Genomic DNA, 22,681 nt, shown 5'->3' on the forward strand with positions numbered 1-22,681 from the left:
ATTTTTTTATTACAAATACGTAGCAAGTTTAAAGTTTTTAATAAGAAAAAAAATTACTTTTACTTATAGTACAATAATTAAAAAATATTTAATCATTAATTAAAAAAATAAGTCAATTTCTGAATTTTGTCTGATTTAGTTTCATTTTTTTGGAAAGTTTTGTTTAAGATTAGTTTATTTTGGTGTGAATATTTGTTTTAAGAATAATTTTTTTAATTAATTCAAAGAATCTACCGGTTTTGTAAGAAAGGTAATAAATTTATCATACATAATAATTTGTAATAAGATTGTATCGGAAAAATCACCCTGAGCTAAAAGGATACACTCTAGAGGTTATTTTAAAAAGTTAATTCTAATAATTTACTTCATTTGACGGTTAGCTTTTTTATTTTGTTTAAAAAGAGATACTCAAATCAATCAAAAATATAAAAAATAAATTAAAAAATAAAAAATAACTTTTGGAGTTCTAGAATTTTATTTTTTTATGTCAAATCTCAAGATTCAATGATACAATAAAATTAACTTAAAAAAGTAGTTTTTAAGTTTATAAAATTATACAGTTACCAAAAAACTGTAAATTTTAAGTCTCATTATAAAATTCAATTTTAAAATAACCTTTTTAAGTTCTAAAAATAATGTAAATTTCTACTCCTAAATATTACATATATAATCATAAATTTTTAGAAATAATATAAATCAATACTAGTTACTGTAAAGTTTTCATTTTAAGAATAAGTAGCTATAACTCTTTCTTATTTAGATTTACTTTTATAAAGTTGTAACATTTCTAAAATATTCTTCTTAATTTATTTTTTAACCGATAAAACAAACATTACTGCAAAAATATCAAAATTAACTAGTATTGCATTTTTTTGCTGTCACTTAATAACTCTAAAAAGTTTAACAGTAATTTGTAAGGTTAAACAAAAGATCTACCTAAGCTAGCTGAGTTGAATCTCAGTATATATATAGCTCATAGATAAAAGGAAAGAATACCCTACTCATAAAGTTTTTTCTGTATTGACTTAAAAATAATAATAATAAATAATAAAGAATGCTAAAATGTGAAGTCCTTAGCATTAGTTGTGTTTCCACTAAGGGTACTTTATTATACAGCTGGCAAGGATGTTTGTCCAATATAATAACATCAAATTGCCTTTTCTTTATCCTAAATTCCAAGGAAAGGGCTCTCTTTCAAAGGGAGAGGGACCTGCATAAACATAAATGTCCATGGCCTCCTAATTTATATATATATATATATATATATATATATATATATATATATATATGTGTGTGTATGTATTTACTAAATAAGTATCTAATCCATTTTCATGACCTTCTCATTGTGTTTCACATTGAAATAGTGTTCAAGAAACCAAGGTTGAAACTGAATATGAAATATAATACTTGAATTTCATTTAGAAAAACATGTAACTTATAATTATTTTTAAATAAGTGTTATTTAAAATGATAACAAATACGTAGTTAAGTAGAAAACAAATTAAATATTTTTTTATTAAAATTAAAATCTATAATGTGAATTGTCTATTTGTATGTTTACCTACAGAAACTTTTCCATCGGTAATTTATATAATAAATAAATGTGATATTGTCTATGACATTATCAACAATACACGTCGACGCTGCATGAATTGTGTATGTAACGAGTGTTCATCCATTATATTACCTTTTTGTTGAAAACATTGCCTACGGAAAATTAGGAGTTGTCCACATGTAATTGGTCAATGTGTTTTTAATTAACATAATAATATTTTTTTCTAATCTCCAAATTATTTTATATTCTTGTATATTGAAAATGAGCCAGTAATATTCTCTTTCATAAAGTAAATTGATTACTGTAGTTGAGATAAAGAATATAATAAAAGACTACAAGTATTTTGAGTTGAGACAGGGAATTTACGAGTTTCTTTTATTCGATAATGGTTCGATAGCGGATGATCTGATAAGTCAAATAAACACTAGTTAGGATAGGTTCGAAATAACTTTGATATCATATTACAAAGTGAACTTTAAACTTAATTCAATCCATAAAACTGACTCATGAGGTTAAGGTTTGTACCCACTTTTATATAATAAAATATCATTATCTATAGTCGATGTGAAATCTCCAATCATGATTAACCTAAGGATTGAGAGAATAAAAACTCATTTAAATAGATTCAAAAAATTAATCCAGACTAATTTGTCAAATTCTCACTGTACATCCTCACTCAAAGTGAGAAAAAATTCAATTCAAATATGTGAGAGTAAAACATCTTACTCAATTAACATACCTTTTTTTCTTTTAGATTGATGATGTGAATATTATTTTATCTCTAGCATTTTTGTTAGTACGTCCACCACGTGAGATTTTGTGAGAAGTAACTTTTATTAAAAGAATAAAATTTCTTTAACATTTTAATAAAAAAATAATTATTTTATGACATGTTTTAAAATAAAATAGTATATTATAATAAAATAATAATATTTTTAGATATCAAGTGGATGAAACATGTCAAGGTATCATTGTCCAGTCACCACTATTGATCTAGGTGACTATTGATTAGGTGACCATGATGATATTTCTCATTATCTAAGATATTTTCAACTAAAATAATAAAAGTAATCTATTTTGCATTAACTACAATATTATTTTATATTAATTTTAAAATCTTATTTTTCTTAACACTTAAAAGATAAGTAAGCAACATTACTAACAAAATAACACTTAGATTAAGTTAACAAAAACATTAAACCAGATACACTCAATAAAAAAATATAAAAAAATTGAATACTTAGTAGATCAAAATTATTTTATATTTAAAAATAATATAACTGTCCGCATATTCTACATATAATTAAGTTATATATTTATAACACTTCGTTTTATAATTAAATGTGTTTATTACTAAGTGATAATATAATATTTAATTATCTTTTTTCATATAGTAAACAAAAAATAAAACACATATTTGTATTCATAAAAAAATTATATGACGGTGTGATAAAAAAATAGGACACACATCCAATAATATTTGTATTTCTGCTCGTGAACAAACTTATTTAGGAAAACATTAGGAAAAAAAGAGTAATTTATAATTTCTTCTTAAATTAAAATTAATTTATATCTAAATTCACTTGTAAAAAATTTCTCATAACTTTCCAGATTTTTATTTTTAGTTTATACATTTTTTTATTATTTTTCTCTTATTGACCCTCTTCTATTGTATTGACCAATATGGATGCATTGGAAAGTAGAAGAATCCTAAAGACAATGGTTTGGCATTTTGATCCAACCACACAATTCCAATACATAAAAATAATAATACCTCTAAAGTATCAACTTTTGTTAGCTTCAATAAGTACAAGCCAAGCATTATTAGCGCATGCGTTGTACTCAACCCACTCTGCTTTTTAAATTCTTATGCTTCCACAATTTCATTACCAATTTTCTTTTCTTTTTTTAGCCTTTCACTTCAACCAAAAACTCCATCAGTCTAAATCAACTCATATGTTCCTTCATCTTTCATAAGTTTCAAATTTACTCTCATATAAAAGAGTCAAATTCATGGAAAATGTGATTATGGAGAAAAACTAAAGTCAAATATTTTTAATTAAGTCATCTTCAGAGTGTGTTTGTATGCATATATTTTAAGATTTAATTTTAGCATACTATAATTACTAGACATTTAAGAATAAAAAATAAAAAATTGTTTTAATTAAAAACTTAAGAGTATCAAGTTTTATATCTAATACTCATTATGGATGACATGTAATGCATAATTATTAGGAACAATTTGTAAAAAGAATTATTAGATTAGAATGGTTAATAATTCCCGGAGGGCATGTGTAGTATTCGATAGTGACATTCTTATAATTATCACATTAAGCTAGTTTTTTAGATTATTTATATTTTTTATTTATTTATTAAGTTAACTTATTAATTATTAAATTTTTATTATTTATATCCTTTTTATTTATTTAAACGACTTTAAATCAATCCAACCACAACTATTTTTTTTATCAGCAATAAAAAATAAATAAATGGGAACCACTTCAGGAGTGGTTCAACCCTTATACATAAAGAGCAAAACACCTTATCATATTCCTACCACGAAACGCCTACCTGATTATCTAAGGAACAACCAAACTAACTATAGGAAAACATTAAATTATCATCCTCATACAATTCACTGGGTTCAAAACCTAATTAGAGTACCCGAAGGAAGCACAATGAGACTTTGCGTAAATCCACGACCAAACCTTCACGTGTACCAAGGCGAATACTTCGAGCGCATCTACCACCCCCCTATCAAAGGACACACAATTCCTATGATTCCAAATACCACTAACAACTCCAACCCAAATTGCACCCCAAACATCATTAACCGAATTTGAAGCCTGACTTAACCTGAACTGTAGAAAGTTTGCCAAAGGATCCTTATGAATAATGAAGGATACGCCTAGCCACTTAAAACAAAGACACCAAACACGCCAAGCGAAATCGCATACGGAAAACAGATGATTGGACGACTCTTCCACCATCCCACACAGACAACACAAAGGATTCTCAATCACCACCCCGCGTCTTTCCAGATTTACCCTAGTAGCAACCTTATTCTCTATCACCCTCCAAGCTGTGAACAAAGCAGAAGGCAAGGCTTTGCACCTCCACAACTTACTGTAAACTGGAGGGACCTCCCCAACTGTATCCTTCCTAACTTGAACATAGACTGAGTTAACCGTAAAAGTTTTGAACCCCCAACCTTCCAAATCCTACAATCTTCCTTCCCCAGTTCCAACTTCGCCCCTTGCAACAGCTGAACCAACTGCTCCTCCAGAGGTTTCTCCCATTCGAAAAAGGATCTACGCCAAACAAAGTGCCACACCCAAACACCATCAATCCAATTCCCAAGCTCAGCCACCTTTGCATCTTTAGCCAAACTAAGGGAAAACAGTCTCGGGAAAACGACCTTCAAAGCTCCACAACTTAGGCAACTGTCATCCCAGAAAGAGATACCCTTCCCATCACCAACATCCCACTAAAAACCATCTTCAAAACTTCTTCCCCAACCCTCCGAAGCCCACACCTCCATCAAATCTTTCCACCAAAGGGAACCCTTTCTGATTTTACCCACCCCTCTCAAATTTCTCCAACCACCATATTTAGAAACAATGATTTCTTTCCACAAACCTCCTTTATCCGTACCCAACCTCCAAATCCACTTACCTAACAAAGCCAGATTAAACTTCCTAAGGTCAATAACACCAAGACCCCCATAATCACGAGGCTCACAAACTTTTTTCCAGGAGACCCAAGCGATCTTCCTACCATCAGAACCCCACTCCCAAAGGAAATTTCTTTGTAGCTGAACTAGCTTCTCTGCCACCACAAGCAGTAACTTGAATAGTGACATAAAAAATAGCGGAATTAAGGACAGAACAGACTTTATCAAACAAATCCTCCCAACCAAAGATAAACACCTACCTCTCCACCTTGAAAGTTTACCCTGAACTCTACTATTAAGACTGTATTATTTTTTCACCCCATTTTAAAATAAGTATGAATGACAAAACAAACCAATACCTGCATTATAGTCAATCCCACAGTTAATCCCTCAAAAGAAATCTATCATTTAAATTATTTTCTACATCTCTAATTAATTAATTAATATTTATAAAATAAATTAAAAATATTAATTAATATTTCCAATAAAGTTTACTTACTTTTTTTACATATTAAATTATTTAATTACAATCAATAATAAAAACTTAATTTATTAATACTTTGTTTTTTGAATTTAAATTAAAATATTATTTATTTATATTTTTAATTAATACAATATAAAGATTTTAATCCTTCAAAATAAATTTTATTTTAATTTTGATTAGTAAAAAACCAAACAAGTGAGTCAGTCCACCTGCGCCAACTAGTCGAGGCCAGCCCACTTGGCTATAGGCCCACTAAACTCAACCTACTTCTTCAGGTTATACATTGGTTAAACAATGTTAGTCCATTTTCGAATTCCTAAAGAACATTCATAGGTAAACAATCTTACTTAAAATTAACCAAAATAGCAAATCATAAGTATAGGGCCAGGTGTAATTGCTTAAAGGCTGTTTCTTCTTGCACCTCCATTTATCCTTCTCTCATATTCATAAATTTTCGTATTTCCAAAATTGTCTTTCTATAGTATTCTCAATATAATTCAGAAATTCTTTTTCAAATTCGTATTCAGATTTTTTTTTTCAAATTCGTAATTAGTTTTCAGATTTAATCTTAGATTACATAATCCAGAAAATGCATGAATAGTTTTCAGAATACATAATCCTGAAATCTTTTTTAAGATAAAAAGATATTTTCAGATGTTTTGTAATAGAGTGACGGAGAAACATATGAAGGTGCAGGACTTGCTTAAAAGGGCTTTCAACATATGGTGACAAATTTTTACGCCTGAACGTAAGCGTAAAATTTTGGGCCTGCAATCTCGATTTCTTTTAGGGTGTTTCAAAATTTTCCAGCAACCCCATCGACTTTCAGAAAGACTGTTTTACGCTTCCTTTTTTCTAATGACTTCAGGATTATCTTTTCCAGAATTTTTTTTCCACCAGAACATACTTTCTTTCCTGAATTCATGAAATGTATTCTGTTTCGAAATGTATATAATAATGTATTTTCTAAATTAACTTTTTCAGATTCCACATTAAGGGCACAATGAGAAGAAATTAGATGACATTTGGTCATTTTACCTGTTTAATGGGGATGCAGGAAGAAACACCTTACTTTTAAAGAGTGCTCAGCAGCCGTGTTTAAGCAAGGCTATTCTCTTGAGCAGACATCAATGGCTTACGTTGCTTTACCACAAATTGGAGACAGAGGGCCCGATTTTTGTTTATGGCCAATGAAGCAGTTGTAATACCCCTCTGAATGCACCCCAAGGTTGAAATTGCGAGAAAACTCCTGCTAATAGCACCAAGGGAGAAATAAGAATGGGATGACAGTGAACCAATGTTGAGAGTTTCACTACATCCCCATCCGTCAATAGACATTAAACCCATGGGGGTGCTCACAAAGAAAGCTTATATCTCGCCCAAAAACGACTCAAGTCCATCTTGGAGAATAAGGAGTTCGCATACTAGAATTAAAATAACTTGAAGTGTCCACAATTTACAAGGCCCCAACAAGTAAATAGTTTTAAAAGCCGCAAACAGAGTAAAACTAGCATTGCACTTAACCAATTATGCATAATACCAATTCAAAAGAAATTAAATAGGTGACATGAATAAGTTCACGAGAAATTACACCGGCGATTGAGAGGAAGGGCTACATGGAAACAAGAGTTTCATCATATGGAATGTTGAAACTAAGAATCAAATTACACCTGATTATTACACTTCATTCAACTCCATCCAGTACCCATGTAAAACCTGATTAACACACTTAATTCAACTTCATCCAGGACCCATGCGTTACTTTCACTCTAATTAAAGAGTATGTAACGGCATCAAAAAATTGAAACAGTAAAGTCATTCCATTTAGTCGTGTTTCATTCCAATAATCATTAAACATCAAATTACAGAAACAAATTCATTTAAGGGTTAATAGAGAAGGCATAAAAATGAATAGAAATACCAAACATATACGTGTAAGCATATAACCAAGGCCCAACTTGCCCAAAATCACGGTTTTCTTACTTCCCTGAATCAAAAAAATTATATGAACACGTTTCGTAACGAATGTGGATGCATCTGAAAGTACGAATGATAAAGCACAGTCACCAGAGGAATACGCATCGATCGAACAATCAAGAGGTTCAATTTAATAGTGTAAACCACGGATTCGACAAAAATAACACGAAGCAAAAGAGATATAATCCAGAACATTGAGGATATAAAAACCATTTAAACTAATCAGGTCCAGACAGATAGAGATTGAAACAAAAACCAAAAACATATGACAAATAACAGATCTCAAAATCCTTTTAAACAAAAATAACCTAAGCGGTGAGAACAACGGCGCCACCGGCCTCCTTGATCTTCTTCTCAGCGATCTTGGAGATAAGTTTGGCCTTCACAACGATAGGCTGGTTCTGAGGCAAAACCCCTTTACCCAAAACCTTAAAGTAGCCGAACTGGGTGACATCGAGCAAGGGCGCCTTGTCGGCGGTGGCCTTGTCCTTGGCCTCCTGGGGGAGAAGGGACCAGAGCTTGTCGATGTTGACAATGGGGGCATAGAACTTGTTGCGGAGCTTGTGGAAGTAGCGCATACCCACCTTACCGAAGTAACCTGGATGGTATTTGTCGAAGAGGATACGGTGGTGATGCATACCTCCGGCGTTACCGCGACCTCCGGGATGCTTTCTGTGCTTTCCGATACGGCCGTGCCCGGCACTGACATGACCTCTCTTCTTCCTGTTCTTCTTAAACCTAGTCGTCATTTTCTCCTACTCTCTATCTGTTCTTCTCTCCCTCACTGTCTATATCTCACGGAGCGGCCGCACCATAGAATTAGGGTTTTGGCATTTATATAAGAAGCCTCGCTCGTTATTTTACTAATTTACCCTCCTCTTTTCCGCCCTTTTTCATTGTGGCTGTTATAATTTTCATTAACATCATCTTTGACATTTTTTTTATCACTTTTATTTTACAACCCTTTAATAATAAAATATTATATTTAAGTAATAAAAAAAATTATTAAATGTCAAATGAGAGTGTGAAAAAAACTAGAGAATCATATATCATTTCCCTTTTTAATATTCATTCTCATATTCACACAGTTCGTATGTTTTTCTTTAATTAAAAAGATTAATATGTGTTAAAAAATTATGCAATACTGTCATTTTTTTTCAATAAAAAAACTATTAAATAGTTTTCTCATAAGGCTTGAATCTCAAATCCCATTTCTTTACTCTCTATTGGCTTTCTTTTTTCTTCATGTTTGTTTTTCTCTCTTTATTACCTCGTTCCTTTTCTTTCTTTTTTAATCTGCGGCTGATTCTCAAGTTTTTCATAAATAAATAGTACGATGTAGAAGACTTATTAGACAATTTATCTTATGAGAATTTCAAATTCAATTTATTTTATTAAATTTGGATTAAATATTTTAAAAGTCCAAATGTTGAGCCTATCGAGATTTAACATAAGGACATGTTTAATAAATTTATCTTTCCAAATATTTAATATTTAATATAACTACATGTCTAAGGTTCAAACATTAAATTATAATGAAGTTAAAATAATATCATACTCATTGATCTATGTATTGACTGTAAAAAAAAAATAATTGTTACTAGTCGATGTTCAGTGACATTTGGAAATGAAAAAAAAAAAAGCCTCTAAGAAGCTTGGGTACTTTACATATTTTAATTTTATACAAATGTGGTTTAATTTTAAACTTACACGAAATAATATTATAATTTAAAATTTCTAAAAGTTAGTGTTATTAAAAATGATATTTTCAATGTTTATAATTTTTAATAACGAGAAACATCTAAGTAAGATATTTATTATCAAAAATCAAACTTATATTTATTAAATGTTGGTATAAAAACATTAAAATACATAAATTAAAAAGTAGTAAAGTTATTATCAAAATCAAATTTATATATATTACTGAATGTTGATATAAAAAAACATTAAAATACTGATTAGAAATGCTAATACTAATTTTAATACAGATTAGTCATATAGTTATACTCAATATAGTTGTAAACAAACTTGTTTTGGTTAATTTTATCTTTAATTTTAAAAAGCTTTAAAAAAATATCAATTAAATAACTGAATTTATATATTATAGTCGTGTTTGAATTTAGTTGACTTGTTATATAAAATAACACACTCAACCCAGTAATCGATACGACAAACTGAATCGTTTGAATTTAAATCTTGGTTATTTACTGAGTTGTAATATTATCCAAGCATTAACGTTAGAATTGGTAAAATAACAACTTACACTACCTTTGAAACTCATTGGTTAGTTAATGGCAAAGTATAAAACAGAGGAAAGAAAATTGTGTTAATATTTTTTTTTCTACTATTACAATAAATTTTAATTCAAAACTTCTATTTCACCTTCTTTTTTCAGTGAAATTTATCAAGAGGGTAAAAACATATATTTTCCATTCTCTCAAACCAAATGATAATTGGAGAAATTGAACTATACTTCTTCTCGATTTTAATATTTTCTCCCATGCCAAATTAGGGTAGAGACAGTAAATTAATATTTTATATTTCATCATCTATTATCTAGCTTTACTGCTCTTATCAAGTCAAAGGAGGAAATAGGTATATACATGTATCAATCATCCATGACATGCTTTCCAAACTTATGTCCTAGTAAAATTAATTTTTGTCCTAAATCCAACAGTGTGTTGTTTCAAATGTAATTGTGGTCAAATGCAAGCATGCTCAAAATTCAACCACCACAACATAGTAAAAACTCAATTTGCCTAAAGCAACACCAAAACTATAGATACTGCCAAGGCCTCTTCGAACCTAGAGGAATGGCATTGGAACCTGATGTTAAACCTCGATTTCCATAGCCTCCGCGTCCTCTTGTGCGAAAACTTCCCCCTGATCCTACAAAATTGTAAGAACTATTTACAGGGCATCCTAATAAAAATCGCAAACTTCAGTTTCAACAAGAAATTCTTATTACCAAATTGACCAGAACCAGCTGACCGAACCAATGCAGACAATGCAGGACTCACAACCTGACCAGCATCTTGTAAAATCTTGATCAGATCCCTAGCAAACTTGGCATTGCCGTGTGTAAAAAATGTGTACGCAGTTCCTTTGGCCCCTGCACGACCAGTTCGACCAATTCTGTGTACATAATCTTCCAGGCTTGATGGAAAATCATAATTGATCACACATTTAATGTCCTTCACATCTACAAGCAAAGCAGCAAAGCAACAAAGGAAACATCATAAGAAATTAAGAGTAAGGTTTAAATGGAGAAAATTTAAAAAGCCCTTATCCCTGAGCTGTAAGATTCTAGAGATCAAATAGATCAAACTCAACACATTCATCACATCAATGTGCCCACCTTAACCTTCCAGGGATAAGGAGCTACTTCACCATCATGCCACCCACATCCAATTATTGACTAAGCATGTATGAGTCGACCGGGCTGCAAATACAATCAGCTCCATAATTGTGGATGGGGGATCAATGACTACGTCCTTAAAAACGTATGACAGGCATATGATCTATATCTCTTCAGTCTACACTATCAAATTATTGATAACTAACCTCCAGTCAAGCATGTAAACCACCATGCATTAACCCATTCTATGAAATCTACAGGACCACACGTGATATGCTACCTCAGAAGTTATAGATCAATATCCAAGCCATATCAAAGGAACTCTGACCCAGGAATCTATATAACTTGACATCTAAAAAGTTAGTTCCCAAATTAACAGAAACATCTACTGATTGCAGCAAAACAATTTCACCTCAGTAAGTATGCAAGTTAGTAATCCCTTGGTCAAGTTACAGGCAGTTCCAACACACTAACAATATGGCCCGTACACACCCAAACCACAAATTATATCGAGGAGAACTGGACAGCAGCCGGCCAACTTGCCCTATGGTTAAAGTTTTAGACCTAGATAAAAAATCCTAAGCTTCTAAACACAATGATCCTACCAAGACCCCGTGCAGCAACATCAGTGGCAGTCATTATTGGACTTCTGCCACTCTTAAATTCAGCCAAGACCCAATCCCTCTCAGCCTGGTTTTTATCACCATGGATGGATAGTGCTGGCCACCCATCCATTCTCATTTGTCTCGTAACTTGATCACATCCCTTTTTAGTCTCCATAAATATTAGAACTCGGCTCCCGTCCATCACTTCTTTCAGCAGTCTGATTAATCTGCATTTTCAAGCTAAAGTGTTAATTTGGAAAGCATAAACACTTGTCACTGTCTATTATCACTGAGAACACAAACCTATTATATTTCTCCATGTCTGTTACAACTTCAACAACTTGATTTATAGATTGATTTGCCTTCAGGTTTGGTGACCCAACAATTACCTATAGGATCATGATATCCCACAAGAAAATGCACTCATCAATAATCACCCAAATGACATCTAATTAAGTCAATTCACAGCACAAAGATTATTGTTTTCTTTGAAAAAATAGCAAATACAAATTTAGATACCCATAAATGATAAATAAAAATAGAGAAGTGGAATCACTATTGCAGTAACCTTGTATGGATTGCGGAGAAACTGCCTTGACAGAGTCTCAACCTCCCTTGGCCATGTAGCACTCCATAATAATGTTTGTCTATCTGGTCGAATCTGAGATTTCAAATCACAAATTAATAAAATGTGCCTTTTATACATAATCAGTATGAAAACGACACATGTCATATAAGAATGTGATCAATATAAATCTATAAGTCATACAAACTATTCATGAGAATGGTCAAGACTCAAAATTAGAGGTTACTTAATAATACAATCACTAAAAAAAATTGAGCATATTTATCCATCTTGATCATTTAAAATTAAATATGATTGTGGTTCATATTGACTGTTTTTATTTCTCGCTATTAAATAAATATATGTATTTTATATTATTATGTGCCTTGTAATCATCAGTCAGTCTTTTTATGCCATAGCCGGTTAAGTAGGTGCAAAAGTCTGCACTCCTGCTATCACAAATGTACAGTTAATACTTGTAAATGTATAGCTAAGTGAAAACTCAAGTTTTCCCTCTAAAAAGTTCAGATTTAAGTTGATATTGGTGTGGGTTCCAATCCAGCTCTAATATTTCAGTCACCGCCATCACCAAGGTTATCAAACTCAAAAATCTATTAAAATTAGTTTACTTCATATGAAAAAAAGTATTTCAATAAAAAGATATGGAGTGTCCTAATCTTCCCAAGTTAAAAAGTTTCCCCAATTAAAATGTCCCAAATCTATTGTCGAATTAAAAAATTTCCCCAATCTACTACCCAATCTCCCCTATTAAAACAAGATTTCCCCTATCCATTGCCCTAATCTCCCCAATTAAAAAGCATCCGTAACAGCAACCAAAAATGCACCAGCACAGCCACCATGAAGAGTCTCACCTACTAGATGACCACCGCACAATGGAAACTCAGCAACCACACACAACCATCGCACAACCACTAACATGACCATTGCACAATCAAAACTAAGACAAAGGTGAGCACAAACAGAGGTGAGGTGAGCGATCATGGACAAAGCAAACGACCACGAACACAAGTGAGGCAACCACAAACGCAATGAACAACCACAGCACAGCGACCTCAACCACCGTGCAAACCCTAATCTGAACTCGCCAACTCAATCACAACCTCACGAGTTCATGGAGTTAACAACGAGTTTGCTCCTAAAACAACTTTGCTTCCAAGTTAACTTGTTCAAGGTGACTTGGAACGTAAACTCGAATGAGTTAACTTGCGAGTTTGATAACCATGGTCGTCACTGCTAGAGGTGGTTGCCACCTTCCATTGCCAACCATTGCAATCTGCCGCCACCCAGTGTTATCAATATCGGATAACGGTTTATATCGGAGACCCCAAAAACCCTTTACAGAATTATAACGGACAACATAACGGGTTATGGCGGAAGCATTACGGTTAAAAAAAATATAAATATATATAAATAACTTCAAAAATAATGAAAGTGTAGTGGCTGTCACATAGATAAAAAATGTGGTGTGTAATTATAATGTTTTAAATGGGCCCAAAATAGGGCAAAAAATCTAATTTAAGTAATTTGTGATTTTTTATTAGGGTTTCAGCGGCACATTGCTGCAAAGCATTCAATATTTAAATTATATTTAATTTTATTACGGTTTTTTAGGTTAAAGTTGAAATGGGCCTTTGGCCCAAAAAGCCTAATTTAAGTATTTTGTGATTTTTTATTAGGGTTTCAGCGGCACACTGCTGCAGAGAATTTAAATATTATTAGGTTAAAGTTGAAATGGGCCTTAGGCCCAAACTTAAGTTTCTTCAAAATTAGGGTTAGGTCATGCGTCGCCGGCTCAATCTTCCTTACGTTCAGCGCCGGCTCTGTCTTTCCTCACTTGTAGCGCCGCCGCAAGCCCTTTTTCCTTAAGCGCAACCCCGCCGCAACTCCCGTCTTTTCTTCGCTTTTTTCGATATCTCTGATATCCGTTAGCACTCCGACATGGCAATAGCGGCACTTGACACCTTAGAAACCTTATGAAACGTCTTCTTTGGGTTCCTCTTAGAGTTCCAAAGCTGAAAAAGAGTGGGAGTTTATCTGAACTAATTGAATCTTTAGCAATGACATCTACTTGAAGAAGAAGAGGTCGTGCAATCCGTGGAGGATGTGGTGGTAGAAGTGGTTTCCCTTAATGTTCATAATATAAAAGGGTGGGACATACTCAAGAAAATTGTAATGCTTTGCTTGTCTTACCTAACATGGTGGTAGAATTGGTTGCCCTCAATGCTCGTACTATAAAAAGATGGGACATACTCAAGAAACTTGTAATGCTTTGCATGGCTTACCTCAAGAAACTTGTAATGCTTTGCATGGCTTACCTGACCAAGCAGCACAAATATCTAAATCTGAAAAATTTAAGCCAAAGTTTTCTAGTGAGGAATATCACTAATATCTTAAGCTAAAACCCAAGAGCCAAGCCCAATCATCTTAGTTGTCAAGTGCAGTGTTATCACTTATCGACCATGACGTCGCCATGACGGATTTCGGTGGCGGAATTCCTGACCACCGCCACAACAAGGCGGTGACGAATCGGATTTCTCATGGCGGTCCATGGCGGCCGCTATTGCCATGTCGGAATGCTAACGGATATCGGAGATATCGAAAAAAGCGGAGAAAAGACGGGAGTTGCGGCGGGGCTGCGCTTAAGGAAGAAGGGCTTGCGGCGGCACTATAAGTGAGGAAGACCAAGCCGCAGCAGCGCTGAACGTAAGGAGGATGGAGCCGGTGGCGCATGACCTAACCCTAAGTTTGGGCCTAAGGCCCATTTCAACTTTAACCTAGTAAAATTTAAATATTTAAATGCTCTGCAGCAGTGTGCAGCTGAAACCCTAATAAAAAATCACAAAATACTTAAATTAGGCTTTTTGGACCTATTTAAGTTTTTGAGCCAAAGGCCCATTTCAACTTTAACCTAAAAAAATCCTAATAAAATTAAATATAATTTAAATATTGAATGCTTTGCAGCAATGTGCCGCTGAAACCCTAATAAAAAATCACAAATTATTAAAATTAGGTTTTTTGCCCTATTTTGGGCCCATTTAAAACATTATAATTACACACCACATTTTTTATCTAGGTGACGGCCACTACACTTTCATTATTTTTGTATTTTTGAAGTTATTTTTATATATTTATATTATATTTCTTTTAACCGTAATGCTTCCGCCATAACCCCGTTATGTTGTCCGTTATAATTCTGTAAAGGGTTTTTGGGGTCTCCGATATAAACCGTTATCCGATATTGATAACACCGTTATAATTCTCAATCAAGGGAGAGTCAAGGTTCATCGATGTTGATCCATGTGCTTCTTTCCATATTTATAGTAATAATTCCTCATTTTCATCTATTTCTTCACCCAAATTTCCTCATTCAATCATTTTTCCAAACGAACCATTAAATCAAGTATCTTCCTGGGTCTTTGGTTCCACATGTTTTATAAATGATGTCACCCCATATCTACACAAACTTTCTACAAGAGCTATTAAATGTGTCTTTCTAGGATATTCTCATCAAAAGGAGTATAAGGGTTACTCTCCTAACACCAAAAGGTACAACTATGGTCCAAGACACGTGATCCTAACAAGGGAGACTTGAGCAGGAGGGGGGCTAAATTTAGTTGGCAAACTATAAGAAACACACAAATGGAAATAGATTCATGGCCTACAATTTTCCACTACTCAATAGTTACTAGTTACGGGTTAGTTGCAAACAGTACCTGGCCTACAATTTTCCGTATCTGAGGTTCAAAACCCATGTCCAGCATTCGATCAGCTTCATCCAAGACAAGGTAAGTCACTCTTTGAAGGTTTGTGTGCTGAGCTTCCAACATATCTATTAGACGACCAGGTGTAGCAATAACAATCTCAACGCCTACCAAGCACCAAAATCTAGTCATCATGTTCATGTTATTCCAAAATTATGATCATACAGTAGGTTACACAAGGTAAACCAAGTACCTCTTCTTAGCTCACGAATTTGGGGGCCCTTTGGTGCACCACCATAGATGCACGTACTTCTACAATTTGTTCGTGACCCAAATTTCAGAGCCTCTTCTTGAATTTGAATAGCAAGCTCTCTTGTCGGTGCTAATACTAAGACAATGGGACCATCACCATGTGCTGAAAAATCAGCAAACACATTTATCATAACATAATAAAATGGAAACTTAGCATATGACAGAGTCCGCAGGGAACCAATACATACACAGTCGAGGTTGAGCATTGACGTGCACTAAAGCAGGAAGCAAATACGCCAAAGTTTTACCCGAGCCAGTCTCAGCAATGCCAATTAAATCTCTACCCTTCATTGCCATAGGCCAACCCTGAGCCTGAATTGGAGTGGGCTCAGCAAAACCCAGATTGGCAATGACCTCAAGGCAATAATCTGACCCGACAAACAACATCACATCCAATTAGACAAAGAACATCAATAAGTAACATAAACAAGAACAAAAAAGACAAGGCAAGAGAATAAACAAGTGAAATACCAGGAAAATTCGCCTCGTGAAACATCCGTACAGGTTTCGGCACATCATGCCCTTGCACGGTGATCTCTCTACAAGCACGGTAATGCGTAACTTCTTGCTCAGTCATGGCTCTCACCGCAGGGCACTCAACGTAAAAATTCTTCTCAAAAGGGACCAAATTCCTAAAACTCTGCTTCGGAAGTGTAATGTTGTTCAAATCGTCCCTAGAAGAACCACCATCGTGTCTACCTCCTCTCCTGGAGCCCCTAAAACCTTGAGCCCCGCCTCTACCACCACCACGACCTCTTCCACCGCCGCTACGACCTATGTCGTATTTTCTATCACTCATGTGACCATTGCCCACTCTAGCACTACCTCGTCCTACGCTAAACCCCCCAGGAGGGGGCACAAATGATGGAATCGGAGCAAGGGGTGCGGATCCGAACCCGTTGGGTCTAAAGGCGCCGTAGGGAACCGCATCGCCGCGACCGCCAAAAGACGGCGGAGGAATAGATCTAACGAAATCACTATGACAAGAGAATGACAAAAACATTAGTTTTTTACGTTAAACGATTGCCAACGAAGAAAATAAAGAATAGGAGAGCGTACCTGCGACGACCATGAAAAGAAGCGGAATCAGAGTATCTATTCTCGTAAGGGTTCATCTCGCAAAACGCTAGGGTTCAGGAAAAAAAACCTAATCGAATGAATGTTAAGGAGTTGGTGGAAGAAAGAAAAACGAAAAGAAAAGGAATAAAATTAGAAGGGATTCCAGAACAGCAACGCTCAAGCTGCTATTTGACAGTGGAGGGAAAGGGACAGGGTTCTTTTACTTATAGACACGTCCTACTTTGCTGGTTTCCGTGCCAGTTGCCCATTCAAATTCTCGCCTCCACCTTTCAAACCTCTTGCATTTATGCACCAATATTTTTTTCTCACAAATAAGTAATTGTATTCTAACAGGATTTTGATTCAAAGTAAAAATATGTAATTCTGAGGATAAGAAAATTAATTTATTACGAAATTTAATAAAATTAGATATCATATTCATAAGTTCATTGATAAGAGGCCAACTAATTTGATTTTTTTGTACTTAGAATTGATAGTTTAAAAGATAAGTATAAAATCATAAAGGTATGTAAAATTATATAATTTTTAATTATTTGTATAAAAATTTACAATAATTTTAAACTTTTTTATATTTTTATTTTTCTCAAGTTTTTTGAAATTATTTTTCATCTATTCTTTTCATAGATCTTTTGTGTTACTCATCAAAATTAATTATACTTGACCAAATTTTGTTTTATAATTTTTTCTAACTTTCTTTCTTTGATTGTATATGTAAATATCCCAAAGTTTCACTTGTTTAATAAGTTAAAGAATTAATTTAGTTTAATGTTGCTTATGAAGCAGATAATTGTATGGTAATAGAAATTAGACTAAGAACAGGAAATTGTTGTGAAGTATTTTTTGGAATATGAAACTGCGTATTAATAATTTGACAAGTAAATATTGTTATTTAATGTGATTTCATACTAATTTAGGTTATTTTGAGTTCACTTTCTTGTTCCATTAAACTCATGAGTTAAATTTTTTTTATTGTCATTATCATCAATCTTAATCATTAAATTATCAGTTCTTTTTAGAAAAAATCCTAAATATATCTTAAATTACAATTCTATGTCAACTCAACAAAACAAAATTTCATTCTTCATTCTTAAACAAAAAATTTATTGATTTTCTTATTTTAAGAAGTCACAAGTGTTTTTCAACCTCTTACAACTTCAAATTAATATGGTTTTATTTAGATAATTTTAAATATTTTAACATTATGCATACGGGAATGAACTTGTGAAAGCAACTTAAGAAAAACAAAATGTTCCTAAAAAATGAATTTTCAATTGGTTTTTGATAAAAGGAAAAAATTCACCTAAAACTTAAAAATGACTCTTTTTAAGTCAGGAGTACAAAGATGGTAAATTCTTAACCGTATAAGAGTTAAGATAATGAGATTACATAAATTATACTTCGTGGAAAGTGAGTATTTATAAATTGATCAGATGATATTATTTGAGTTAATTGTTATGATCATTAATGATGATAAAAACTTGGTTAGGAAAGTCATGTAGTCGTCTCGAACTTCTGACCTTAAGGTGGGTAGATACACATACATATTGGATGTTTAAAACAAAATTATGATAAATATAATTTCATATTATACAAAATATTTTTTAATAAATAAAAAATTATTAATAATACACAATCATATAAGTAGCTTTAATTGTATTTTAAATTAAAAAAAGTTGTCTATACAGTTTACACAATAATAGAACATAAACTGTATCACTCATATATTTAAGACAGAAATTCCCTCATATCTATTTCCCAGACAAACTCACAGTATAGTTTTGTTCCCAAAAATAAATAATATGATGGACATGAGTTTTCTATGTAGTTCACACAATTACTTTAGGCCTATGCTTGGTGGTCCGATTTAGTTCCCCATGATTGAAAGTTGTAATTTTCATTCGTCAGTAGTTGACCCAATTCTTGTTTCTGTTGTGAGAAATGTACTATCTGCCATCATCTTCTCTCATGCACCCTGTATGTAAGCAAGGTATTGTAGATAGAGTGTGAGACTATGTAAAATGAAACATACTGCAACAAAATAAGAATGAAATGAAATATATAGCATAATAGCATGCATAATTTAATTTGTTATCGAAACATATATCATAATATCATGCATTGCTGAAATCTATACCTTCCCCGTATAGCTTCCCTGTCTAACTTATTTATTCTACATATCTTTATAGCAAGAGTTGAGAGAGAAAATCAATAGTTGACTGAAGTGGACTTGCCTGAAAAGCACATGCACGGTAAGAAGTTGCTTTTGGAGTGATTTTTACTCTGTGATGCTTGGCCATAGGATACCAAGCCATCCATGTAAGGATCAGACACAAACACCTCGCCGTTATAAACCAAGTTAACTTCGCAGGTATTCGGTGCATGTTTCTTTACGAACTCTCCTATGCTCAATTTGTTGTTGCGCCTAATCCAAATAACAAATTAGAGAAAGAAGATACAAATTCCTTAATCTTTGACATCTGCTTGTCACTTTCTCATATCAAGGACACTTTCTTCTAATTACAAAAAATGTGATTAGCTGGTTTTCTGACATATTATAGCTGCATTACTTGTTGGTGTGTCTAGCAGAACATGCCTACTCAGGATAAAATTTTACCCCATATCATCCATTTGTGAAAGAAATCCAAGCAGTGATAGCATACCGTGTGTAAGGTAGCTTTTTGATTCCAATGACAAGGTTGGTTATGTTAAGTATAGAGATGAGATCCAGAATTGCTTTTCCTGTGTCATTGCTCTCCAGAAGCAACGTTTCTGCTATTACCTGGGAGAGGAAAGAACACGGAGACAAATAGGAATTGGTAACAAAATTAGAATTAGATTAATTTAGTATGGTTTGTGGTCTAAATAAACTCTAGAGATATCATAGTCATAAAGGAATCAAGTCAGTACATTGGCTTCATTACTCATCTTAATGTACTTCTGCAAAAGATCCTTCCTCTTGTTGTTCACTTCATTCACGTATAGTCTTACTTGCTGTGGGGTCAGTTGACTTCTTTCTAACCTTCCAACTATCAGATATGTTATATATTACCACCAAGCACATATAATTTGAGGTTTTGAAATTCAGAGTTTGAGATGTATTCTTGATGGACAATTCACCACTTTGAAACATTCATGCTACAGTTTATACTAGATATGAATAGTATCATACAAGACAACATAAGTAAACTCAGTTATAGTAATATAGCAATGGCATATTGGTATTGTGTCGCTAAAGAGAGAGCATAATACTAAAGAATGACGTGAATTGTCTCTCAAGATGTAGGTGTCACTAGAACATATTCCAAAGGAAAGGTTCCCTACAAAATCTGTTGCGTGACAAAGTACTAGTCTACTGAACTCAAATGGAAAAGATTAATGGTTACCTGGAGTAGGAATCGATGTGATTGGAGAAGAGACGTGGATAAGAAAAATCCGGGAACCGGGAGAAACAGCATGATCAAGAGTCCATTTCACAGCATCCAAATCATCTTTGCCAACAGCGACATAAAGATCATCAACCCTTCTATCTTTGTTTATTGTTATGCTGTTGCCATCCTCAACTATTTCCACAATCTCTGTTGACAACGTCTGCATAGAATAGCGGCTATAGTCACCGTTTTCTTGGCCAAGCACCTCTTCATTAACCCCGTTTCTGGTACTAAATAAACTTTTGATTTCTTCAAATGCTCCAGAAATTTCAGGAGTCATTATTTCTTGGGAGTTATAGACGTAGGAATCTCTACCAGCAGTAAAATGGAAGCCATTAACTCCATTTCTGTCACTTCTCTTGAGATCCCCAAATACTTGCGCAGTTTCTGACAACCATATTGGTCTAGAATAGTAATCCTTTGCTTCTCTTGGGGTGTGATTCACATCTTCCATATCTCTGTCTCTGTCTCAACTTCTCTCACATTACAAATGAGGGTAGGAATACAAAGGAATTATTTGTTGATTCTAAATTGGCCTTAAGGCTTCGTTGCTATCAAAGCCTCAAACTCTCTTTTGTCAATTTAAGTAAATATTTTAAGGTGAAAACTTTTCTGTCAATATCAACAGTTCATTGGACATGTCATACTATGCTGACCCCTTTTGCATTTTTTTTAGCGTGTGTGGCAATAGTGTCTTTTGGCTATTAGTTGTAACAATGTAGGCTTCTTGCTATAATCGCTTTAACTTTAACCCTTGAGAGGGTTAGTTAGGACCATATCATTTTTGGCTATGTACTTCTAACTCTGAAAGTAAGGTTTTGGTGTACTAGTCTTTGAGAAATCTAGCATAGTTTCTAAGGTCATAATGGTAGCAATGGAATGTAAGGGTTACATTCTCTAAAATGATCACATGGGTGCTTGCTTTATTGCCAGCTTAATCCCCGAAGTTTGGATCAGAATGTTTGAAGAAAAAAGACAATCAAGCAGGTAGCAGAAATTTCTGACATGTTATTTACAATGAAGAAACTAATACAGGGAATTGTGTATCTTGCTTACAAAGGAATATCCTTTCGAAGATGTCAATGCTAGAGTACCTGAACGCCTTAAGCTGTCGTGTATAATATTTTAAGGATATCTAATAATCGCATTGTTTACTTAAGGTGTTAACATTCCAATGACTCTTGGAACATCATATGAATTAGCAATCATTTGGATGCACTTGAAAAGACCTTTATTTTCGATGAGATGCAAAATCAGCCTTATTTATGATGAAAAATATTGTTTTTCTAAATATCACCTTAGACCAAGTCAAGTATAAACTGAGACTCGACTAAAAGAAGTTAGTGTGAAAATATATATTTTGATAAGTTACTAAATTAAGTTAAAGAATATACAAGGTTGGTTTAGTAATGAAAGTGAATGGGAGGTAAGGATAGAACAACGTTTAAATTTTCTATTAACTACAACTACCCACTAAACAATTAATATATGCTGATAAAAAAACTAACTTAATTTAAATAATATTATATAAGATATTAGAGGTTAATTAAATATTTTTAAGTGGCTTAAATATAATTCTCTTTTATGTTTAACGTGAAACTATTTTCTCTATGTGCTGAAATAAAATAATTGATAAAATCTACGTTTTGACTTCACATAATCAAAATATTTTTATGTTTATAAGCAATTATGTTTTGACATTATTTTTCAATTCTCTTTCCCAAAAACATTTTCACTAAAAGTTTTCTAATTACTCAACTTCACAAGTCTAAGTCAAAAGCCCACATGAAGTTCACTACATTTTTTTTGTACATGACCTTTCAACCTACAAGCTCAAGTTTGGATAAGTAAAAAAAGTGAGTAGCAATTGATACTGTGTTAACCTACACCGCAAAACGAGTGCCATTGCATTTTGCGTCCCA

General features: G+C 33.1%; 3 protein-coding genes across 5 annotated transcripts; all 3 read right to left on the bottom strand.

The window, feature by feature from the left end:
• Nucleotides 1-7,871: 7,871 nt before the first annotated feature.
• Nucleotides 7,872-8,511, bottom strand: LOC137807910 (large ribosomal subunit protein uL15x). The gene has a single exon (XM_068608761.1). It carries the CDS (start codon nt 8,436-8,438, stop codon nt 7,998-8,000), a length of 441 nt encoding a protein of 146 aa, XP_068464862.1. The 5' UTR covers nt 8,439-8,511; the 3' UTR covers nt 7,872-7,997.
• A 1,749-nt stretch (nt 8,512-10,260) lies between these two features.
• On the bottom strand, nt 10,261-17,619 carry LOC137807911 (DEAD-box ATP-dependent RNA helicase 20). 3 transcript variants are annotated; one of them, XR_011080614.1, is made up of 11 exons: nt 17,311-17,589; nt 16,723-17,228; nt 16,440-16,619; nt 16,193-16,354; nt 15,952-16,106; nt 12,221-12,313; nt 11,956-12,041; nt 11,254-11,879; nt 11,048-11,131; nt 10,658-10,891; nt 10,261-10,578 (listed from the first exon to the last, which is right to left on the bottom strand). XR_011080614.1 is itself a non-coding variant. In XM_068608762.1 (10 exons), exons 1-10 carry the CDS (start codon nt 17,364-17,366, stop codon nt 10,466-10,468), a joined length of 1,812 nt encoding a protein of 603 aa, XP_068464863.1. In that variant the 5' UTR covers nt 17,367-17,619; the 3' UTR covers nt 10,261-10,465. The 3 variants fall into 3 exon arrangements, 1 of the variants encoding a protein (XP_068464863.1); XR_011080613.1 differs by having other exon boundaries at nt 11,048-11,879; XM_068608762.1 differs by lacking the exon at nt 11,048-11,131 and having other exon boundaries at nt 11,653-11,879; nt 17,311-17,619.
• A 1,917-nt stretch (nt 17,620-19,536) lies between these two features.
• LOC137805654 (U-box domain-containing protein 36-like) lies at nt 19,537-21,330 on the bottom strand. Its single transcript, XM_068605595.1, has 4 exons — nt 20,715-21,330; nt 20,239-20,357; nt 19,992-20,110; nt 19,537-19,753 (listed from the first exon to the last, which is right to left on the bottom strand). The coding sequence occupies exons 1-4, from the start codon at nt 21,211-21,213 to the stop codon at nt 19,537-19,539; spliced, it is 954 nt and encodes a 317-aa protein (XP_068461696.1). The 5' UTR covers nt 21,214-21,330.
• Between the last annotated feature and the right edge of the window lie 1,351 nt (nt 21,331-22,681).

The sequence above is a fragment of the Phaseolus vulgaris genome, chromosome 3, assembly GCF_000499845.2.
Source record: "Phaseolus vulgaris cultivar G19833 chromosome 3, P. vulgaris v2.0, whole genome shotgun sequence".
In the NCBI taxonomy this organism is placed as follows: domain Eukaryota; kingdom Viridiplantae; phylum Streptophyta; class Magnoliopsida; order Fabales; family Fabaceae; genus Phaseolus; species Phaseolus vulgaris.